General features: G+C 47.2%; 1 protein-coding gene across 1 annotated transcript; it reads right to left on the bottom strand.

Moving 5' to 3' along the window:
- Window positions 1-530: 530 nt before the first annotated feature.
- Sde2 (SDE2 telomere maintenance homolog) lies at window positions 531-19,006 on the bottom strand. Its single transcript, XM_052737812.1, has 7 exons — window positions 18,657-19,006; window positions 13,954-14,071; window positions 11,077-11,188; window positions 9,811-9,980; window positions 8,326-8,440; window positions 5,820-6,291; window positions 531-2,569 (listed from the first exon to the last, which is right to left on the bottom strand). Exons 1-7 carry the CDS (start codon window positions 18,774-18,776, stop codon window positions 2,348-2,350), a joined length of 1,329 nt encoding a protein of 442 aa, XP_052593772.1. The 5' UTR covers window positions 18,777-19,006; the 3' UTR covers window positions 531-2,347.
- Window positions 19,007-19,250: the final 244 nt, after the last annotated feature.

Below are 19,250 nucleotides of genomic sequence, written 5' to 3'. Positions count from 1 at the left end.
GGCGTGTTGTCTTGACATAAGGTCTTGCTATGCTGCCAAGGCTGGCCTCCAACTTGTGGGATCAAGCAATCCTACCTTGGCTCTTCAGCACCTGGTATTTAGAGTGCACACTACTGTCCCTGGACCTTCCAAATGTCCTTTTAAGGTTTGAACAGCCCCATGGTACAGAAGCAGGGTTCAGCTACCACACTAGAAAAATGACCCTCCTGAACAACAGAAACACGTCTCTCAGGTTCCTGCTGTGGAGCACAACTGAGTGTCTAGGCGGCTCCCCGAGAGCCACACTCGAGAAACTACATGTATGCAGAGCAGGATCCTGAGGTTCCCAGGCCCCTCTACCAGGCAACTCGGTTACACCACAGAAACTGGACAGCCAGGGGGTGAAAACGTGTGGGTGGGAGTGGGGGATGATAACACTTGGTAACTTAGGGGAGGCAGTCACATGGTGGGCTAGCATATCCGTATTAATTCCCAGAAGGAAAGCAGAGAAAATGTCAGGAGGGGGAGGGGGAATGGGAAGAAACAATTGCTTAATTTTTTTCCAAATTTAATTAATGGCATAAATTTACAAAGTTCCAACTCCAAGGTAAAAAATGAGTAGAAAACATCTGGGCCCGTCTGAGAACAGCCCCAAAGAACACATGATAGAACAATTGTGTGACTCACCACTGACTTGTCATCAGAGACAGGGACCAGACGATGACAAGACAGAACAGACACAATGAGAGACGATACATGGTGTGGGTAGGAACCCAGTGTAGACAGAGAGAGTGGGGAGAAAAGAACTGCACAGAAAACACAGGCTGTGGAAACAGGACAAAGGCTGGAGATAAATACATGTGGAATGACAGGAAACTGTCACCAGAGATGAAGGGGACTGCGTGACACACTGTTCAATATACACCACAAGAGTGAAACCCAGTAACAGTTTTAAAATATACAATAAAAACAGAATTAAAGAAGTAGGATGGGGTGGGCATGATCAAAATATATTGTATACACATGGAAAACTGTCAAAGGTGAAATAAAAAAAATCCAAAACCAACTAGAGCAAGACATTTTAAGGCAATGCAGAAACTTGTGTGCATGTAAGACCACTGAATTAATTTATAATCAACTCAACAAATGCTAATAGTTATTTTTATCTCAAAAAAGGCGATTTCAACCATAACTGAGATTTTAATATTCTTAGTTCCTTGTGAAAACAAACTAGCAAAGACAGGTCATCGGAATAATCCTACCAGCCACTCACACAATGGGTATTCCAGAACACACTCCCCTGCCGGCTGAGTGTAAGTGCAGCCCTGGCTGTCCTGAAACTCCATCTGTAGCCCAGGCTGGCCTCGAACTCACAGAGATCCACCTGGCTCTGCCCCCAAGTGCTGGGATTAAAGGTGTGCACCACCACCGCAGGCTTGTGTTTGTTCTTTTCAACGTGCACAGCACAGCAAGGTGTTTTCTGACCTGAATAGTCACTGTCAATAAGGCATTTAGAGAAAACACAAATATTTGCTAACTGGGCAATACACTGGGGGGGGAGAGACTACAGTCAGTGACCTAACACTCCAGGGGCTGAAGAAGGAAGAAAGCCCGAGGCACACAGGAGAGCAAACGGGCAATGCTAGGGAGATGGACAACTGAGAAAAACTCACAAAGCCGAAAAAACGATTCTCTGAAAACCAAACCAAACAGGCCCCCACTGGAATAAAAATCCCCAGTGTGAGAGGCCTGGGAGAGACAGGTCCCATCCCTGGTAGCACACACGCACACACTCAGTATTGGGAAGAGAGAGAAGTTTTTACCAGAAGTCATGAATAACTGTGTCTACAAATAAATTTCCTGAAAACAGCACCAAAATGACACAATATAAAGCCAAAGAAATGTATAAACCTCTGACAAAACAGGTGCAGTGGCTTATACCTGAGGCAGGAGGATCCCTGCAAGTTTGAGACCAAGCTGAACTACAAAGTTCTTGTCAGTCCAGACTATAGAGCGAGTCTCTCCAAACTTTTAATTTGTTTTTCTCTGTGTACCTCTAGCTGTCCCGAATCTCACTCTGCAGACCAGGCTGGCCTTAAACTCACAGAGATCCACCTGCCTCTGCCTCCCGAATGCTGGCGTGCGCCACCACTGTCCGGCTGTGAATCTCTCAAAAACATCAAAAAGAAAGGAAAATACTCTACAAAGTTTTCTTCCTCCAGTGAAAACCTGAAGCCCAGGTACCAATGAAAAGAAACCAGTTAGAACCGAGTTATTAAAAAACTGGCTTTTAGTATCAACAGGAGCACTGGCCACAAGTCCACATCAAGCCAGAGTAATTGTCAAAAGCATGAGAGCCTGAGGGAATTCATTTCTTCTTCCCTTTGGAAGGCTTGGCAAAGAGAGCTGGGTCAATGTGCTCCTTTGCCAGGCCCCTGACAGAGAAGAGTCTGGCTGCGCGCTCCTGCAGGGTGCCCCCACACTTCAGTCCAAGGGCCATCAGTTCACACTTGAGTCTCTCCAAGCCCAGCGACTCCAACTCCGACGCAGAGCTGAATGCCAGCAGGTCCACAGCTTCCCGACCGACAGCCTGATGGGAAAAGCAAAGAATTAAAGCCAGTCCCTTCCTCTGAACGACGGCTGTAATTACCAATTGCATGCTATTTCCAATGAACTGCTCCTGACTGCACATCACATGACCTGTCATCTAGACGCCATCCACAGGAAGTTCTGATACACACAGGAAGCAAATTCTTATCTATGTATCTAGAAACAAACATTCAAGACAGCAACATGCACAGAATCCCCTCACAGATCCTCCCCTTACCGCCCCCCAAGATGAGGTCTCATACAGAAGTCAAAGCTAACACTGAACTTGCTTATGTGGCTCAAGCTGACTTTGAACTCCCGATTCTCCCATCTCTGCCTCTCAAGGGCTAGGATTACCAGCATGTACCACCATACTTGGCATCTGTTTTTGACAGCATCTTGCTATGTAGCCCGGGCCCCAAACGTTCAGTAATATTCCTGCCTCTGCCTCCCAAAATGCTGGAATATAGCACAGTTGTGCACCACCAACTCCAGCTTGCAACATGTTCTTTTCTTCTTCTTATTTTTTCTTTTTCCTGTTTTCTCTGTGTAATCCTGGCTTTCTGGAATTAGCTCTGCAGACCCAGGCTGGCCTCGAACTCAGAGATGCGCCTGCCTCTGCCTCCCAAGTGCTGGGACTAAAGGTGTACACCACCACTCTCAGCTTGGAACCCTTTTTTTTTTTTGGTTTTTCGAGACAGGGTTTCTCTGTGTAGCTTTGCGCCTTTCCTGGAACTCGCTTTGGAGACCAGGCTGGCCTCGAACTCACAGAGATCCGCCTGGCTCTGCCTCCCGAGTGCTGGGATTAAAGGCGTGCGCCACCACCGCCCGGCGGAACCCTTTTTTAATATTTAAAAATGATTTCTTTTATATGCATTAGTGTTCTGTCTGCATGTATGTCTGTGTGAGGGTGTCAGATCTTGGAGTTACAGACAGTTGTGAGCTGCCATGTGGGTGCTGGGAATTGAACCTGGATCCTCTGGAAGAGCAGTCAGTGCTCTTAACCGAGCCATCTCTCCAGCTCCCTAAAATGTAATTTTATTACTGTGTGTGTGTATGTGTGGGGGCATGTGTGCCATGACATGCACATAGAGGTCAGAGGATACCTCTGGAGTCAGTTCTCTCCTTTAACCTTTACAAGGGCTCTAGGACAGCTCTTGCTATGTAAGGGTTTGAAGAAATGGTTCAGTTCTTAAGACAATCAGGGTCCCAACCAAAAGGACAGAACAACAGAATGTGAGATTTAGATTTAATGATAAACTTCAAAGGATGGGTTTTTCTCTTCTACAGGAAAGACCTTCATATCCAGCTGAAAATTATTCAATTTTGTCTGACATAAGAAAGAAAAAATCTAAGTTGCAATTTAGTAGTAGGAAATACAGCACATTTCCTCAACTCGAAAGTATCAATACAGCCTTGCTATTGTATACAGAGAAGTAAACCGTGGACTGGAGAAGGCTCAATGTTCACGGACATTTGCTGCTCTATCTATCATGAGGACTGGAGTCTGGATATTAGCACCCATGTCAGGTTACTCACAAACACCTCTAACTCCAAGGGATTGATTCTGGCCTCTGTGAGCACCACAGACACTCATAAACATACACACAAAGGCAGACAGACAGACAGACACAATCACACACAGATACACAATAAATCTAAGCCAGGTGTGGTGGTATACACCTTTAGTGTCAGCACTTGGGAGGCAGAGGCAGGCAGATTTCTGTGTGTTTGAGAACAGCCTGGTCTACACAGAGAAACCCTGTCTCGAAAAAAAAACCAACAAAAAAAGGCGAGGGCCTTCACTTCCTTCCCCAGCTTCTTTCCTATATAAACTGCTATTTTGGTCACATGCTTTCTTGGTTCTGTTGGTCCACTGGCCCTTCTCCTATCCTGTTCCTCTCTTGCACCACCCACCCACCACCCACTACTCCCCGCTGCCCCCTCAAGGCCCTGTTGTTCAGTCCGGACTCTTCCAGATGCCTCTGGCTGTACTTCCTCATATCTACAATAAAATCCTTCTCCTCAAACATCAAACAAGCAAAGCACTAAAAAAAGGAAAGAAAATCTAAGCCAGGCCCGGTGATGCACACCTTTGCTGTCAGCCTTGGGAAGAGATGGGTCTCTGTGAGTTTAAGGCCAGCTCGGTCCACACAGGTAGTCAGTCCCAGGCCTGCCAGGGTTCTACTGTGAACCTGGTCTGAATCAACAACAAAGAAAGGTGCTGAAGGGAAGCCTGTCATAGAACTGATGAAACATGGCACCAAGGGCACCACCTAGTGGTAAAAGGTGTAATTCCAGCGCTTACAGGGAACGAGCTTCCTGTCATCTGCACTGTTCTGTTGAATGTTTTCACTCAGCAGCTGTTGGGAGGAGGCACATCTTTGAAAACTCACAGTGGATTGCTTTGTGATCACAGATTTCGAAGGCTGAGACGGATTGCAGAGTTCAAGGCAGCCTGAACTACAGAGTGAGTCCAAGCCAATCACTAAAGTAATACCCTGTCTCAGAAAACAAAACAAAACCAAACTAAACAAAAAGGGGCTGGAGAGCCAGATGACTCAGTGGTTAAGGGCCCTGGTTGCTCTTCCAGAGGACCTGGCTTTAATTCCTAGTGCCTATAAAGTAGCTCACAATCATCTGTGACTCCAGTTTCAGTGGACCCAATGCCCTCTTTTGGCCTCCATGGGTACCAAACCTGCACTTTTTTTTTTGGCCTCCATGGGTACCAAACCTGCACTTTTTTTTTTTTTTTTTTTTTTTTTTTGGTTTTTCGAGACAGGGTTTCTCTGTGTAGCTTTGCGCCTTTTCCTGGAACTCACTTGGTAGCCCAGGCTGGCCTCGAACTCACAGAGATCCGCCTGGCTCTGCCTCCCGAGTGCTGGGATTAAAGGCGTGCGCCACCACCGCCAGGCCAAACCTGCACTTTTAATGCAGATATACATGCAGGCAGACCATCCACACACATAAAACAATAAAAATTTAAAAAGAAACGGAAAGGGCTGGGTTGGTGGCACGTACCTGTAATCCCAGCATTGGAGAGGTACAGGCAGGAAGATCATCTTCAGTTTGGGGCCAGCCTGGCCTACATAGCAAGTTCCAGGTCACCAAGAGCTACATATTCTTTATTTATATATACATATGTATATACATATATATTCTTTATATATAATATATATATATTGATTTTTCAAAAATTAAAAAAATTTAAAAAAAAAGGGAAAACAAAACCAAACCAAACCCCAACATACTGTGTCTCCTGAGTGGCTTCTCTCCAGGTCAGCAGCAGGGATGCTTTTCCTATCTTCTCCAGATTCTGTCATGGCAGTTCTGTCCCCACCAATCACTCCTGTCTCTTGGTCCTCTTGTGTGGGTTTGGGACTCTCTGTCTCCTTCTTTGCTGGGGTCTCTTCTGTTTCTGTGACCATCTGCCGTTCGCTGTGCTCCCTGGAAGATGTCTCTCCCAGCTCAGTTCGTGTGTTCTCCAAAATGTCCTGCCCAGGGTCGGTCACGGTTTTCTGAAGCTCTTCTGAGGACTCGGAGTCTGCATTCAATCCTGAGCTCTGAGGACTGCAAGGACAGTCGGCTGCCACCTCCACAGCATCACTACCATTTCCTGGAGCACAGCAGCTCCGCTCCGAAGTACCAGGGGCGTCCTCACTGTCATCATCCGAGCTCCCAGCGCTGGACCCCTCGGCGGCCTCCAGTCCCTCCATGCCCAACCTGTGGGAGCAGCAGAAAGAAAGGTGTGACACCGTTTCCAACCTGCCCCCTCCCTGGTGCTGGACTCTGTCAAGCAGAGTAAGAGCACGGGCTGCCAAGACGGAGAGTAGGTAGATTTCAGAAAAGTGCACTCCAGAGGCACAAAGAAGGGACTGCAGTTAACCCTGTAAAACCCAGCAGGAGTGCTCGCCCTCAGGACACACACTCTTCCTTGTATGTTCTCTTAGGTCTTTTTTAAAATTGTGATTCTTTTAGAATTACACTTGAAACTTTCCCTTTCTATATTAATTTCAACTGTGGACAATTAGACACAGTAAAAAGCCATAAAGAAAATCTTTAGGTCTGAGGGTGAAGCTCAGTGGCAGAATGCTTGTTTAGTACGTGTGAGGCCCTAGTATTATTTCTAGTATCATCAAGCAAGAGGGAGAACACCCTATGCTTTATTCGTAATTGCTGTGCTGGACGGTTTTACATCAACTTGACACATCTAAAGTCATCTGAAAGGAGGAGACCTTAATTAAGAAAGTACCTCCATAAGATGGGGCTGTAGGCAGGCCTGCAGGGCATTTTCTTAATTAGTGACTGATGTGAGAGGACCCAGAACACTGTAGGTGGGGCCACCTCTGGGCTGGCGGTCCTGGTTCTATAAGAAAGCAGGCTGAGCAAGCCATACATAAAGAGCAAGCCAGTGAGTGCCAGGATCCTATTCCCGCCCCTGTGCTGGGATCTCAGATGTTCCCTCCTCCACGGCCTCTGCATCAGCTCCTGCCTCCAGGTTCCTGCCCAGCTTGAGTTCCCACCCTGACTTCCTTCAGCAATCAACAGTTATGTGGAAGCATAAGCCGAGAAACTCCTTTCCTCCCGAGCTGCTCTGGTCATGGTGTCCACTGAAGAGTGGTAACAACGCTAAGCAGACGATAGCCCTAACTACAAAGTCTCCAAGGCATCGAACAGGTGGAGACTGGGTACAGAAACGGGAATCTCAGGCAGCTTTACAACAAAAAGCAGAAGAGCGTGGCACGGCAGTGCATGCCTGTAACCCCAGCACCCAGAAGGGGAGGCAAGAGGATCGGGAATTCCTTGTTCTTGGCTACACAGCAAGACCCGAGTCAAGAACCCAAACAACTAGGCAGGGACGAACCTTAAGAAGCACACATTACACCCAAGAAGGCAGAGGCGACCTGACACTCTAGAGAAGGCTGGAAGAACGCCAACATCGGAGTGGTGGTAACTGGTTGCCGGAGTACCTTGGCTAAAGGATGTCTGAGGGAACATAAGGACTACTGCCCATATGAAAATTTTCCGTCTTGACTGTATTTCAGGCAGAACATCCATACACATAAAATAATAAAAACTTGGAAAAAATGAATAAGGCTATTTTTTATGTGATATTTCACTATGAAGGGAGAAGAATTGTCCTTCCGGGGCTAGGGAAACAGCTCAGGTGGTGACGTGCCTGACACACGCATGAGGACCTGGGTTCAGAACCCCCTACCCAGGTAAGAAGCCAGGTGAAGAGGGAACATCTGAGATCCCAGCACAGGGGCGGGAATAGGATCCTGGCACTCACTGGTTAGCAAACCTAACCGAACGGACAGATCCAAGTTCAGTGAGGAACCATGTCAAAAAGAGATGGTAAGGCATCAATGCCGACCTCTGGCCTCCACACACATGCACAGCCTTATCAACACTACTGACATGTGCAGGGTGCCAGTCAAAACTCTGAAGACTGAAGCACTCTGGAAATGAGCTACCATCAATGCTACTTAAAAATGTGCTTGTTCAAGCCCTGGGTGTGGTGGCCCGTGTTGGTGATCTGAGATCAAAGCAGCAGGCTGATGCAGGAGGATTCAAGGTTGAAGGGTAGCCTGGCAGACAAAGCAATGCTCTATCACACACAACAGAAAGAAAAGAAAATCAAAGAGGAGAGGGGAGGGGAGGGGAGGGGAGGGGAGGGGAGGGGAGGGGAGGGAGACAAGATGAAAACATCCATCAGGTCCTCAAGGACCAATCAGCAAAAAGCTGGAGACTGACCAAAAGCATTTCCTTTTCTTGGCACCAGCTCCCTGGTCTGTCTTTGACTTGATAGGCCGTTTCCGAGTCTCACTGATTTCTGCTGACACCATCTTGCTGGAGGCAGCCTGCATACCTGGGTGGAAAATTTAATCAGTTTTTTGTAAGGATATAATCTGGGTTGTAAAAAGTGCTATAATCTCTTAAAATTTTGTTGTTGTTGTTGTTGTTTGAGACAGGGTTTCTCTGTGTAGCCTTGGCTGTCTTGGAACTTGCTCTGTAGACCAGGCTGGCCTCGAATTCAGAGATCTGCCTCTGCCTCTTGAGTGCTGGGATTAAAGGTGTGCCCCACCACCGCCCCAATCTTGTTTATTTTTAAGGGACAGGGTTTCTCTATGTGGCCTGGTTAGCCTGGAATTTACTGTGTAGACTGTGAACTCACTGAAATCCATCTGCCTCTGCTTCACACTCAGCCCCTAGAATAGTATTTTCTGATTGATCCATCCATCCATCCGTTTTTGGGGGAACAGGTCTCTCTATTATGTAGTTCTGCCATTCCTGGAACTTGCTATGCAGACCAGGCTGGCCTAGAACTCACAGAGCTCCCTCTGCCTCTGTCTCCTGAATACTGCAATTAAAGGCATGGACCACCACATCCAGCTTAGAACAGGTTTTTGTTTGTTTGTTTGGTTTTTGGTTTTTCCTGACAGGGTTTCTCTATATAACAGTCCTGGCTATCCTGGAACTCACAAGTGATCTGCCTGCCTCTGCATCCCAAGTGCTGGGATTAAAGATATGCGCCACCACCACTCGGCTTTAGAACCGTATTTTTATTTTTTTTATTATTTTTTTTTTTTGGTTTTTCGAGACAGGGTTTCTCTGTGTAGCTTTGCGCCTTTCCTGGTACTCGCTTTGGAGACCAGGCTGGCCTCGAACTCACAGAGATCCGCCTGCCTCTGCCTCCCGAGTGCTGGGATTAAAGGCGTGCGCCACCACCGCCCGGACTAGAACCGTATTTTTAAAACACCAATATGCAATTTGTAGCTGAGGCTGAAGGTTCATATCTAACAGTTATTTACAGACATTTGTCTTTCCTGTCCTAGTACACCCTTTCTAATGAAAAGGACCCTTTAAATCAACTACATTCATGATAGGCCCAGGACACTGCACTGGATGCTTAAAAGAATATGCTGAGGTATATGCCAACTCCTGAAGGCTTTCCTTAGCCCTGCACTGCCCAGAGACAGAAAAGATGCTCTTCCCTGGGGCCCAAGAGCCTAAGAAATTTGGAGGTTCAACGTGCCAGATGTTGCATCTGTGATGTGCTGGGTGTGGTGTGGGGTTAGCATGTGCTAGAAGGGCTGTGTTGATTTTTGAAGAGAGAGGTTCCAAGGCTTCCGTCATCCTCTTGCAAACTGCTCAAGAGCCACTCCTCCCCGTGGAGTGGTCTGAAGGCTCCCGGCTCCAGGGGCCTGCAGGGCACACAGGACTCCTGGCTCCCCTCACCTTTGAGGACGGAATCCTCCAGGCGCTCGGCCATCTCGTGGCACTGCCTCTGGTAGTCGGGGCTGCTGAAGCAGTGCTTGGGCTCCGCCAGCTTTCGCTGCAGCCTCTCCAGGCGCTTCTGCTCCTTCTCAGCCTCGCGCTCGGCTTGCTGCTTCACCCACTCGGCCATCCTGGGGAGGGTGGGGATGGAACTGAATGGACGCATCATTCACGAGCTTACACAGTCACGTGTCACAACAGGATTTAGATCAGTGGCAGACCACACACAGAAGGTGGTCCCATGCTACAATACAGTTGAAAAACTCTTACTGCTTAGTGACACTGTAGTCATGTAATATTTACTCACCTGCTTATGCTGATGTGTTATTAAAACAACACCAAATAAAACAACCCTCCAGCTCTGAGTAGCATAAAAGTACAGAACAGGGCTGGAGAGATGGCTCAGAGGTTAAGAGGGCTGCTCTTCCAGAGGTCCTGAGTTCAAACCCCAGCACCCACATGGTGGCTCACAACCATCTGTAATGAGATCTGGTGCCCTCTTCTAGCATGTAGGCATATATGCAGACAGAACACTGTATACATAATAAATAAAAATTAGAGAACAGTCATGCACACGACATACTGCTTGCTAATAACTGCCACTGATTTAGACAGCTACTGCACTATTTACTGGGGGATCACAGGGATCAGACCCAGGACCTGAAGCAAGTGCTCTACCACCAACTGCACTGTTATTCTGCCACTGTTTCACTCACGCTCCTACTTATGAAGTCAAGTTTACTTATCAAAGGCCCAGTGGTGCACACCTTTAATCCCAGCACTGGGAGGCAGAGTCAGGCAGAGCTCTGTGAATTTGAAGCCATTCTGGTCTACAGAGTGAGTTAAAGGACAGTGAGGGCTACAGGGAGAGACCCTGTCTCAAAAAACAAAAACCTAACAGACAGACAGACAGACAAAAGTCAAGTTTACTGTGAAACTCCATGTCATGTCTCATAAGCGACACCTCACCCACATCAGTCCACAATCTCTTCACTGCATCAGGTGACTGATCATACGTCTGGGTTTACTAATACTCCCTCTGTGAGGCTCGCATCAGGGACTCTGGTAACGCGATTTCTCAGAACTCACCAAGCATTCTGACTACATACAAATGCTCCCTAGACAAGGAACGGACTCCTAGTCATACCGGGACACTTCTCCTGAAAGGTGTGTCGTGCCTAATGTTACCATACTGTAAGAGACTTAACTACAAAGTGGGTATCTTACGCTTTCTCGTGATTGACATCTCGTAATCTCCTCCCACTGAGGTCCCGGCAGGCTTCTCGATTGGTTGTCTTCTCTATCTGAGCACCAAGAGCTCGAAGCATAGACCCAAAACCTGAAACCAACATATAGACAGATTAAGTGGTTAAGGATGCCAAGGACAGACACAAGCCAGATTAATGAGAATAACCTATATCACAAGACTAAAAATAAACCCCACACTCTTTCTTTTTCTTTTTGAAAAAGTAGATGGACATCAAGGTTTCTACCCAGGAAACAAAGGTATTGATCAACTTGATTAGCTTTGTGTTTGCTGCCTTTCACTCTGTATTTCTGAAATGCTGTACTGTACAGGTAGGATCAATGAAAAGCTTTAGTCAATGCCAGAGACTCCAAGATCCCTAGATGGAGAACTATGTAATGGGACTTGGGAGGCAGCTCAGTCAGTTAAGTGCATGCTGTGTAAGCCTAAGGAACTGAGTTCTGGATCCTCAGCATCCATGCAAAAGCTGGACACAAGACATGTGCTTATAACCTCAGCAATGCGACTAGAGGATCCCTGGAGTTCATTAGCCAAACTGGTAAACTCCAGGGTCAGTGAGAAATCCCGTCTCTACAAATAAAATGAAGAAGAGACTCCAAGGAAGACAGCCAGCCCATCTCAACCCACAGCCTCCACATACATGTGCTAACTCACAAATATGCACTCCTACACACATGCACAGGAACACATACACCAGACATACAGAACTAGAATTGCGTGTTGATTTATAAGGTGGCTCATTGTAGGAAATCATGTGCCTTTCCCCTTGGAGTACAAATTTGCTGTAAGAAGCACATCAGATTGGCCACCAGTACATCTACATCAGCTATGGCGGGTTGTTTTTTTTTTTTTTTTTTTTTGGTTTTTCGAGACAGGGTTTCTCTGTGTAGCTTTGCGCCTTTCCTGGAACTCACTTGGTAGTCCAGGCTGGCCTCGAACTCACAGAGATCCGCCTGGCTCTGCCTCCCGAGTGCTGGGATTAAAGGCGTGCGCCACCACCGCCCGGCTGTTTGTTTGTTTTTTGAGACAGGGTTTCTCTGTGTAGCCCTGGCTATCCTAGAACTCACTCTGTAGACCAGAGTGGCCTCAAACTCAGAGATCTGCCTGCCTCTGTCTCCTGAGTGCTGAGACTAAAAAGCATGTACCACCACACCACTGCCCGGCTACATCACACTGTATTTAAAAACCAACTGGAGAGGAAGCAGAGGCAAAAGCATGTCTGAGTCTGAGGACAGCCTGGTCTACACAGGTAATGGTGGCTCATGTACTCTGGGAAGGACAAGAAGGAAAACTGAAGTGAATCTGAGCTACATTCTGAGTTCCACATCAGATTGGCTACAAATTAATAAAGAAATAAACAAAAACTTCAAAATTATTAAGTGAGCCTGGCAATGATACCACCTACCTATAATCCCAGCATTTGGGAAATTGAGGCAGGAGGATTGGCACAAATTCAAGGTCAGTTTGACTTAATTATCAAGACCCTGTCTTAAAAGACAAATAATAGTTGTAATAATGTGGTGTTCTTTCCCCCACACTTTGGTTTTTTGAGAAAAAGCTTCTCTGTGTAGCTCCCCTTGGCTCTCCTAGAACTCCTCTGTAGACCAGACTGGCCTTGAATTCCTTGAATTCAAAGATCCCCTGACTCTGCCTCCTGAGTGCTGGCGTTAGAGGTGTGTGCCACCACGCCAGGCATTTCTTCTTCTTAAGTTTGGGGGTGGGGCAACTCTAAGCTGCTGGCATCTGAGAACATGCTGCTTTCTTATGGACACATTTCAAAAGGCAGGACAATTAGTCTGAGATGTCTGTCTTCTGAAAGCAAACCACATCAGACTCTGAGAAAACTTGAGAATATGCTCGTGCATCAGAAGAAACAACCACAGCTGTTCATGATCTGTTTTTATTCTTCTGGTTTCTTTGCTTTTGTTGGGCATGGTAGCTCATGTCTTTAATTCCAGCTGGGAAGGCAGAGGCAGACACATCTCTGTGAGTGCAAGGTCAGCCTGGTCTATAAAGTGAGTTCCAGGACAGCCAAGGTTCTGTTACACAGAGAAACCCTGTCTTGAAAGAAACAAACCAAAAAATGTATTTATGTGCACTGGTGTTTTGTCTGTATGTATGTCTGTGTGAGGGTGTCAGATCTTGGAGTTACAGACAGTTGTGAGCTGCCATGTGGGTACTGGGAATTGAACCTAGGTCCTCCAGTGGTTAAAAGACAGCGCTTTTAACCACTGAGCCATCTCTCCAGCCTTTTACCCTCCTCTTTATTTTCTTGGTTTTCCGAGACAGGGCTTCTCTGTGTAACAGCTCTGGCTGTCCTAGAACTCACTCTGTAGACCAGGCTGGCCTTGAATTCGGAGATCTGCCTGTCTCTGTCCCCCAAGTGCTGGGATTAAAGGTGTGCACCACCATTGCCTGGCCTTTGCCTCACCAGTATAGCCAGGACCTTAGTCTACCTGGCCTGGCAAGAGTTGTTTCCTAAGGTGACTTTGGGTCACCCTTACAAGTACAGCAGGAGACAAAATCTTGATAGCAACAGGTCTGACTGTTTTAAAGCTTGCCCTTCAGCAAGCTGGAAGGAACAATGACCACCTTTCATTGCTAACCCTCCCTAAAGTATCGCAGCCAACACTCTCAAAGAGCAGCCTGGCTGGAGAAGCAAGGCTTTGTCCGAGTTATTTTTTTTCTCAAAAAGAATAAACCCCCAAAATTACCCAAAACTGAGTAAAAATGGTTCCACAAGGCAAAACAAGGCTGGTATATCAGAGACCAACAAGTTTGTTAATTTCCAACACACTAAGAACCACAGACAACAAGCCATCAACGTCATGTCCTACCTCCTTTCCCCCCACAGAGCCTGGGCTCCAAACTGTACACTGCCCCATGCTGCACCGTGTCGCTGGCGGCAACGAGGACTCCACTGCATTTCACAAAGAAGCAGTCCGCAGGAACTCCCTAGAGACAAGAGTAATTTTTTAATACCTTCATGACATGATACCAGACGAGACCTAACTTCTTTTATTAATCTTGTTAACAAACAGATAAAGGTTTGGTTACTATTTGTTAAGTTGAAAACAATGACTAAACCAGTTCTTCTCTATGTTCGGGTGCAGTTTCCACTGTGACCTGAGCATCTCCCTCCTGTCTCTCATAGGTCACCTGAACCATGGTAGCAGGCTACACAGCGCTCAGAAGCCTCACTCGTTTCTCCTGACTGGTTAAAAAAAAAAAAGTCAATATCAAAACTGATCCAAAGCTTAAAACTGCCAGCCATCCTGACATGTGTAGGTAGGGAGAAGAAGGGAGAAGGCAGAGAGGCAGGGGTACATTTGGGGAGTTTTGTTTTGTTTTGGAGGAGGTATTACATCACTATGTAGCCTAGATTCTGGACTCAAACTTGCAAATCTCCCTTCCTCAGTCTTCAAGGGCTGAGATATCAGGGCATGCACCAATGAGGATTTTAGTTTTTACTCTAAATAAAACTACTGGCCTGGCAAGGTGACCGACCATGCCTTTAATCCCAGCAGATGAGAGGCAGAGGCAGACAGATCTCTGTGAGTTCCAGGACAGCAACATTACCTAAGAGAGAGACCTTGTCTCAAAAACCAAACCAAACCAAACTCCCCCCCCCCACACACACACACAGAGCTGTCAATATACTAATGTCACTTGAAGCCATGTGACGGCATACAGTCACATGAGAGGAAAAGTTATCAGGAAAAAGATGAGAAGATAAACCCCAGTGACTCCAAAGTTAGAGTCTGGGGGAGGAGGGGCAGTGGAGGACTAGAAGGGAGGCCAGAGGGAGGAAAAGGGAAGATGGTGACGGATGGATGCATGGGACAGCCATGGTCAACTGTGTCACACAATAAACACACAAAGTCTAAAAAAAATACATGGGATGAAAACTCAAAACTGACTGCTCTTCTGTTGTGCTGAACACCATGACCAAAAGCAAGTAGGGAGGAGAGGACTGATGTCAGCTTACACGCCCAGGTCACAGTCTGGCAGGAGCTGAAGCAGAAACCACGGGGAAGCGCTGCTCACTGGCCCGCTCACTGGCCTGCTCACTGGCCTGCTCTCTGTGGCTGCTCAGCTAGCTCTCCTATGCATCCCAGGCCCACCCGTCTGGGGTGGCACCACCCACAGTAACCTTGGCCTTCCTAATCAATTAGCAATCAAGAAAATGATTCCCAGAGAATGCCACAGGCCAGGTGGGTAGAGACACCCCCAACTGAGAATCCCGTGGACAACTCTGAGCTATGTCAAGTTGACAGCTGAACCTAACTGTGCAAAGAAGGTAGCCACAAATCACTTGTAGAGTGACAGTTCATCCACAGCGGAGAAGGCTGAAAGGCAGAGGCGTGAGTGTGAAGACAGCAAGTCTCTCACCTTCTCAGTGAGGAAAACACCGCCGCCAACGAAAAGGACAAGGGAAGAAGAGCTAGGGAGCGGAGGCCATCCCCAGCGAAAGGACTGGTATGAAGCGCTACTCTTGTCTGTGAAACTGTCTACCTTAAGTTGTAAAGACTCACCTCATATTAATGTTGTAACTAAAATCCACTTTAACATCTTTATATGTAATATATACGGTCTTTCCACATTTTTTGTTTTGTTTTTTGAGATAGGTTTTCTCTCTGTAGCCCTGGATGTCCTCAAACTCACCAGCCTCTGCCTCCAGTGTGGGAATAAAGGCTTGTACCACCATTGACAGGCTACAAAACTTTGAAAGACATTAACGTGAAGGCAGAAACTATTATTTCCAAACAAAATTGCTTGGTTTTGTTTGTTTGTTTTTTGGGTTCTTTGAGACAGGGTTTATCTGTTTAACAGTCCTGGCTGTCCTGGAACTTGCTTTGTAGATCATGCTGGCCTCGAACTCATTGAGATCCACCTACCTCTGCCTCCAAAGTGCTGGGATTAAAGGTGTGCACCACCACTGCCTGGCTGTTTAAAAACAAAAAAACAAACAAACAAACAAACAAAAAAAAACACATCAAAGCTGTGTTTTATTTTCTTTTTTTTACAAAAAGATTTCCTTTTTATTATTTTGAATTATGTGTAGGTGTATTATGTCTGTCTATATGTAGGATCAGCACAGATGTCCTCAGAGGCCAGAGGTAAAGCTACGTCCAAATTCCCAAATATACCAAGCTGACTTTGGAGATGTGTAAAGGTTAAAACCTTCCTTTTTAAGAAAAGAAAAGGGGAAGTGCTGTGGGATGGTCTGTATGTCAAATGTGTTGCTGATTGGTCAATAAATAAAACACTGATTGGCCCGTGGCCAGGCAGGAAGTATAGGCGGGACAAGGAGGAGAATAGAGCTGGGAAGTGGAAGGCTGAGAGAGAGAAACACTGCCAGCTGCCATGATGGCAAACAGCATGTAAAGATGCCGGTAAGCCACGAGCCATGTGGCAAGGTATAGATTAATAGAAATGGATTGATTTAAGCTATAAGAACAGTTAGCAAGAAGCCTGCCACGGCCATACAGTTTGTAACCAATATAAGTCTCTGTGTTTACTTGGTCGGGTCTGAGGGGCTGTGGGACTGGTGGGTGAGAGAGATTTGTCCCGACTGTGGGCCAGGCAGGAAAACTCCAGCAACAAAGGGTACCTAGTCCCCTGGAGCCAGAGTTACAGATGGTTGTAAGCTACCCGACATGGGTGCTAGGAGCCAAATTCAAGTCCTCTGGAAGAACAGCAAGTGCTCTTAACCACAGAGCCATCACTCCAGTACCCTGCATTTTCTATTGAAGATTCTTGTCAGTTAAGTCTCTAGTAGAAACCAGAATAAGAAGATAAATTTCACAGATGTGTGGACAGGTGCTTCAAGCACAAGGCATTTTACTCATCCCCTTGTCTGGTCAGCCTGAGTGTCAGGACAAACCGTGGGTAAATGTTCTGACCCACTGCAGTGAGGAGGAACAGTAACAAGAGTAATCACAGGATATCTCCCCAGCCCCTAACAGAAAGCAAGCATTATTACAGGATGGAGTATAGGGAAATTTAAATAAAGCAGTATTCTGACAGGCTTAAAACAAAGCAGGTGTGTAAGGGCCAACATAAGGTCTGGACTGTTGAGTATACCCAGGCTCCTCTTCCCTTGGAACTGCAAATTTTAGATGTAGAACTATTCAGAAGCCCCTAATTGCAAGTTGCACACCTGGGCTAGAAATTAAGTGCCCTAGGCGGGAATGGTGGTCCACACCTTTAATCCCAGGCAAAGGAAGGTGGATCACAAAGTTTGAGGCCGGCCTAGTCTACATCGTGAGATCCAGGACAGCCAGGGCTACACAGAGAAACCCTGTTTTGAGAGGGGAAAACATGAAGTGATGCTCTTCCCTACACTATCACTGCCCGGGCAGGTCTGCATTTTTTACTGGACTTCAGTATAGAAAAGAAAACAAAAGGCCAGATGTGGTGGTATACACAAATAATCCCAGAACCCCGGTATGTTGAGACCATACTGGGCTGGGATACAAGACAAGACCTTGCAGGTTTTTTTTTTCCCCTCCTTTTTTAAAAGAACAAAGAAATTAGAAAAATCACATTATGACAGCGAATGGTGGCACACACCTTTAATCCCAGCACTTGGGAGGCAGAGGCAGGTGGATCTCTGTGAGTTCCAGGCCAACCTGGTCTGCAAAGCAAGTTCTAGGGACAGCCAGGGCTACACAGAGAAACTCTGTCTTGAAAAACAAACAAAAAAAACCCCCCACACAAACAAAAAAAAGAAAATCACATTATTTACAAGCACACACTGCTTCTTCGAGGAACTAGATTTAGTACTTTAACATGTGTTATGCTTATACATAACAAGCAGAGAAAACAGACTCCAATACCACAAAAAAAAGGTGTGGTCATAAACAAAAAAACCGTTCTAGACCAAATGTCCAGATTAAAATTAGATTCAGGGAGACCAGTAAGTTCTTTAGATAATCGAAGAGGTTTAGAATTTCATAGTCAGTAAAAGATTGTTTATTTGGGAATTAAAGTGCACAACTTTAGAAGCCCTTGACCAGGGTTTCATAAATTCACGTGGGCAAGGGGAACAGGCAGAGTCTAAAGAGGGCCAAGAGCCTGTGATGTCAACAGAACCTGTGATGACTGGCTGTGACCAGTGATCAGATGAATCCGTGTCCTTCTCTAAACGTCCTTTGGCCTGGGTCTGGCTATGGCCTGTTCTCTAGGTTGGAACTAACAGGGTTTCCAGATGGGTGGATTAAAAAAGCATATTCCTATCCATAATATGAATGTAAGAAGTCTTAACGGCATCATTTAGGGATAAAGAAAGAGAACCAAAGAGTTTCTAATCAAGGTTGGATAAGAGCCGTAACTGGATTGTTTTCTCTTACGATGTGGGGGCAAAACAACTACCGCCATAGAATACCAGAGGAAGGCCCCAATACTGATCGGGAGCGCCTGGAACTGGAGAATTCTCAGCCTCAAAAACTGTCCAGACAACAGAGGCACCCACGACAAACCCAGCCTGGCCGGGTGAGCCTCCTTCCCCCCCCCTTCCGGGAGCCGCGATCCTCACCTGTTCCTGGCAGTGTCGGTAGATAACATCGCGCACGGAGCACCTCGCCGAGGCACACGGCAGCGCCCTGCACCCGGTTCCGGGGCCGCGAACCCACGCCAGCACCGCAACCTCCGCCATCTCGCCGGGGGACGGAACCTCGGGGCGGTGACGAACACTAGGCGACGCAACCACCTGGTCGCACCTTGATGACGAAAGGCCTCCGCTTCCAGCGCCCCGCCCCGCACGTTCCCACTCACCCCCGCCTTTCCGGAGGGCGGTCACGTGGCCCGGCGTCGCGCGGCTGGTGTGGGGGGAGGGGACAGGAAAGGCCTGCGGGAGGCCGATAAGCCCACCGAGCGCTAAGGCTAGGCGTTGCTAGGGGCGGTTGCTAGGGCGGGGCTCGAGGGACCGGCTATAAAGGGCCCGCTCTGGGTGCGGCCGGAGCGCCTGGGCTGTGAGCGATAAGCCTGGCTCTGGCTCCGCCCAGCGCGGCAGGCCGGAGCTCCGCTCGCGTTTGTGTAGCTATTTTTGGGTCTGGGAGGACTGGGGCCCGGCAGGCCCTGCTCCCCGATGCTGCGGGGGAGAAAGCGGGCTCGATGGCGCCTTCCTCCA

This window comes from Peromyscus californicus, unplaced genomic scaffold (genome assembly GCF_007827085.1).
Source record: "Peromyscus californicus insignis strain IS unplaced genomic scaffold, ASM782708v3 Scaffold_14__1_contigs__length_90479793_seg_2, whole genome shotgun sequence".
Taxonomy (NCBI): domain Eukaryota; kingdom Metazoa; phylum Chordata; class Mammalia; order Rodentia; family Cricetidae; genus Peromyscus; species Peromyscus californicus.
The sequence above is the reverse complement of the archived record's forward strand: the minus strand, read 5'-3'. Positions and strand labels throughout refer to the sequence as shown.

What these genes read in the sequence shown, in the direction of transcription:
- Sde2 (XM_052737812.1), bottom strand. Translation starts at nt 18,776, where the DNA reads ATGGCGGAGGTTGCGGTGCTGGCGTGGGTTCGCGGCCCCGGAACCGGG. An exon ending in GATGTCAATCACGAGAAAGC is followed by an intron (nt 9,981 to 11,076) that starts GTAAGATACCCA and finishes CACCCTCCCCAG; the next exon opens with GATGGCCGAGTGGGTGAAGC. An exon ending in GAAGCCACTCAGGAGACACA is followed by an intron (nt 2,570 to 5,819) that starts GTATGTTGGGGT and finishes TTTTCCCATCAG; the next exon opens with GCTGTCGGTCGGGAAGCTGT.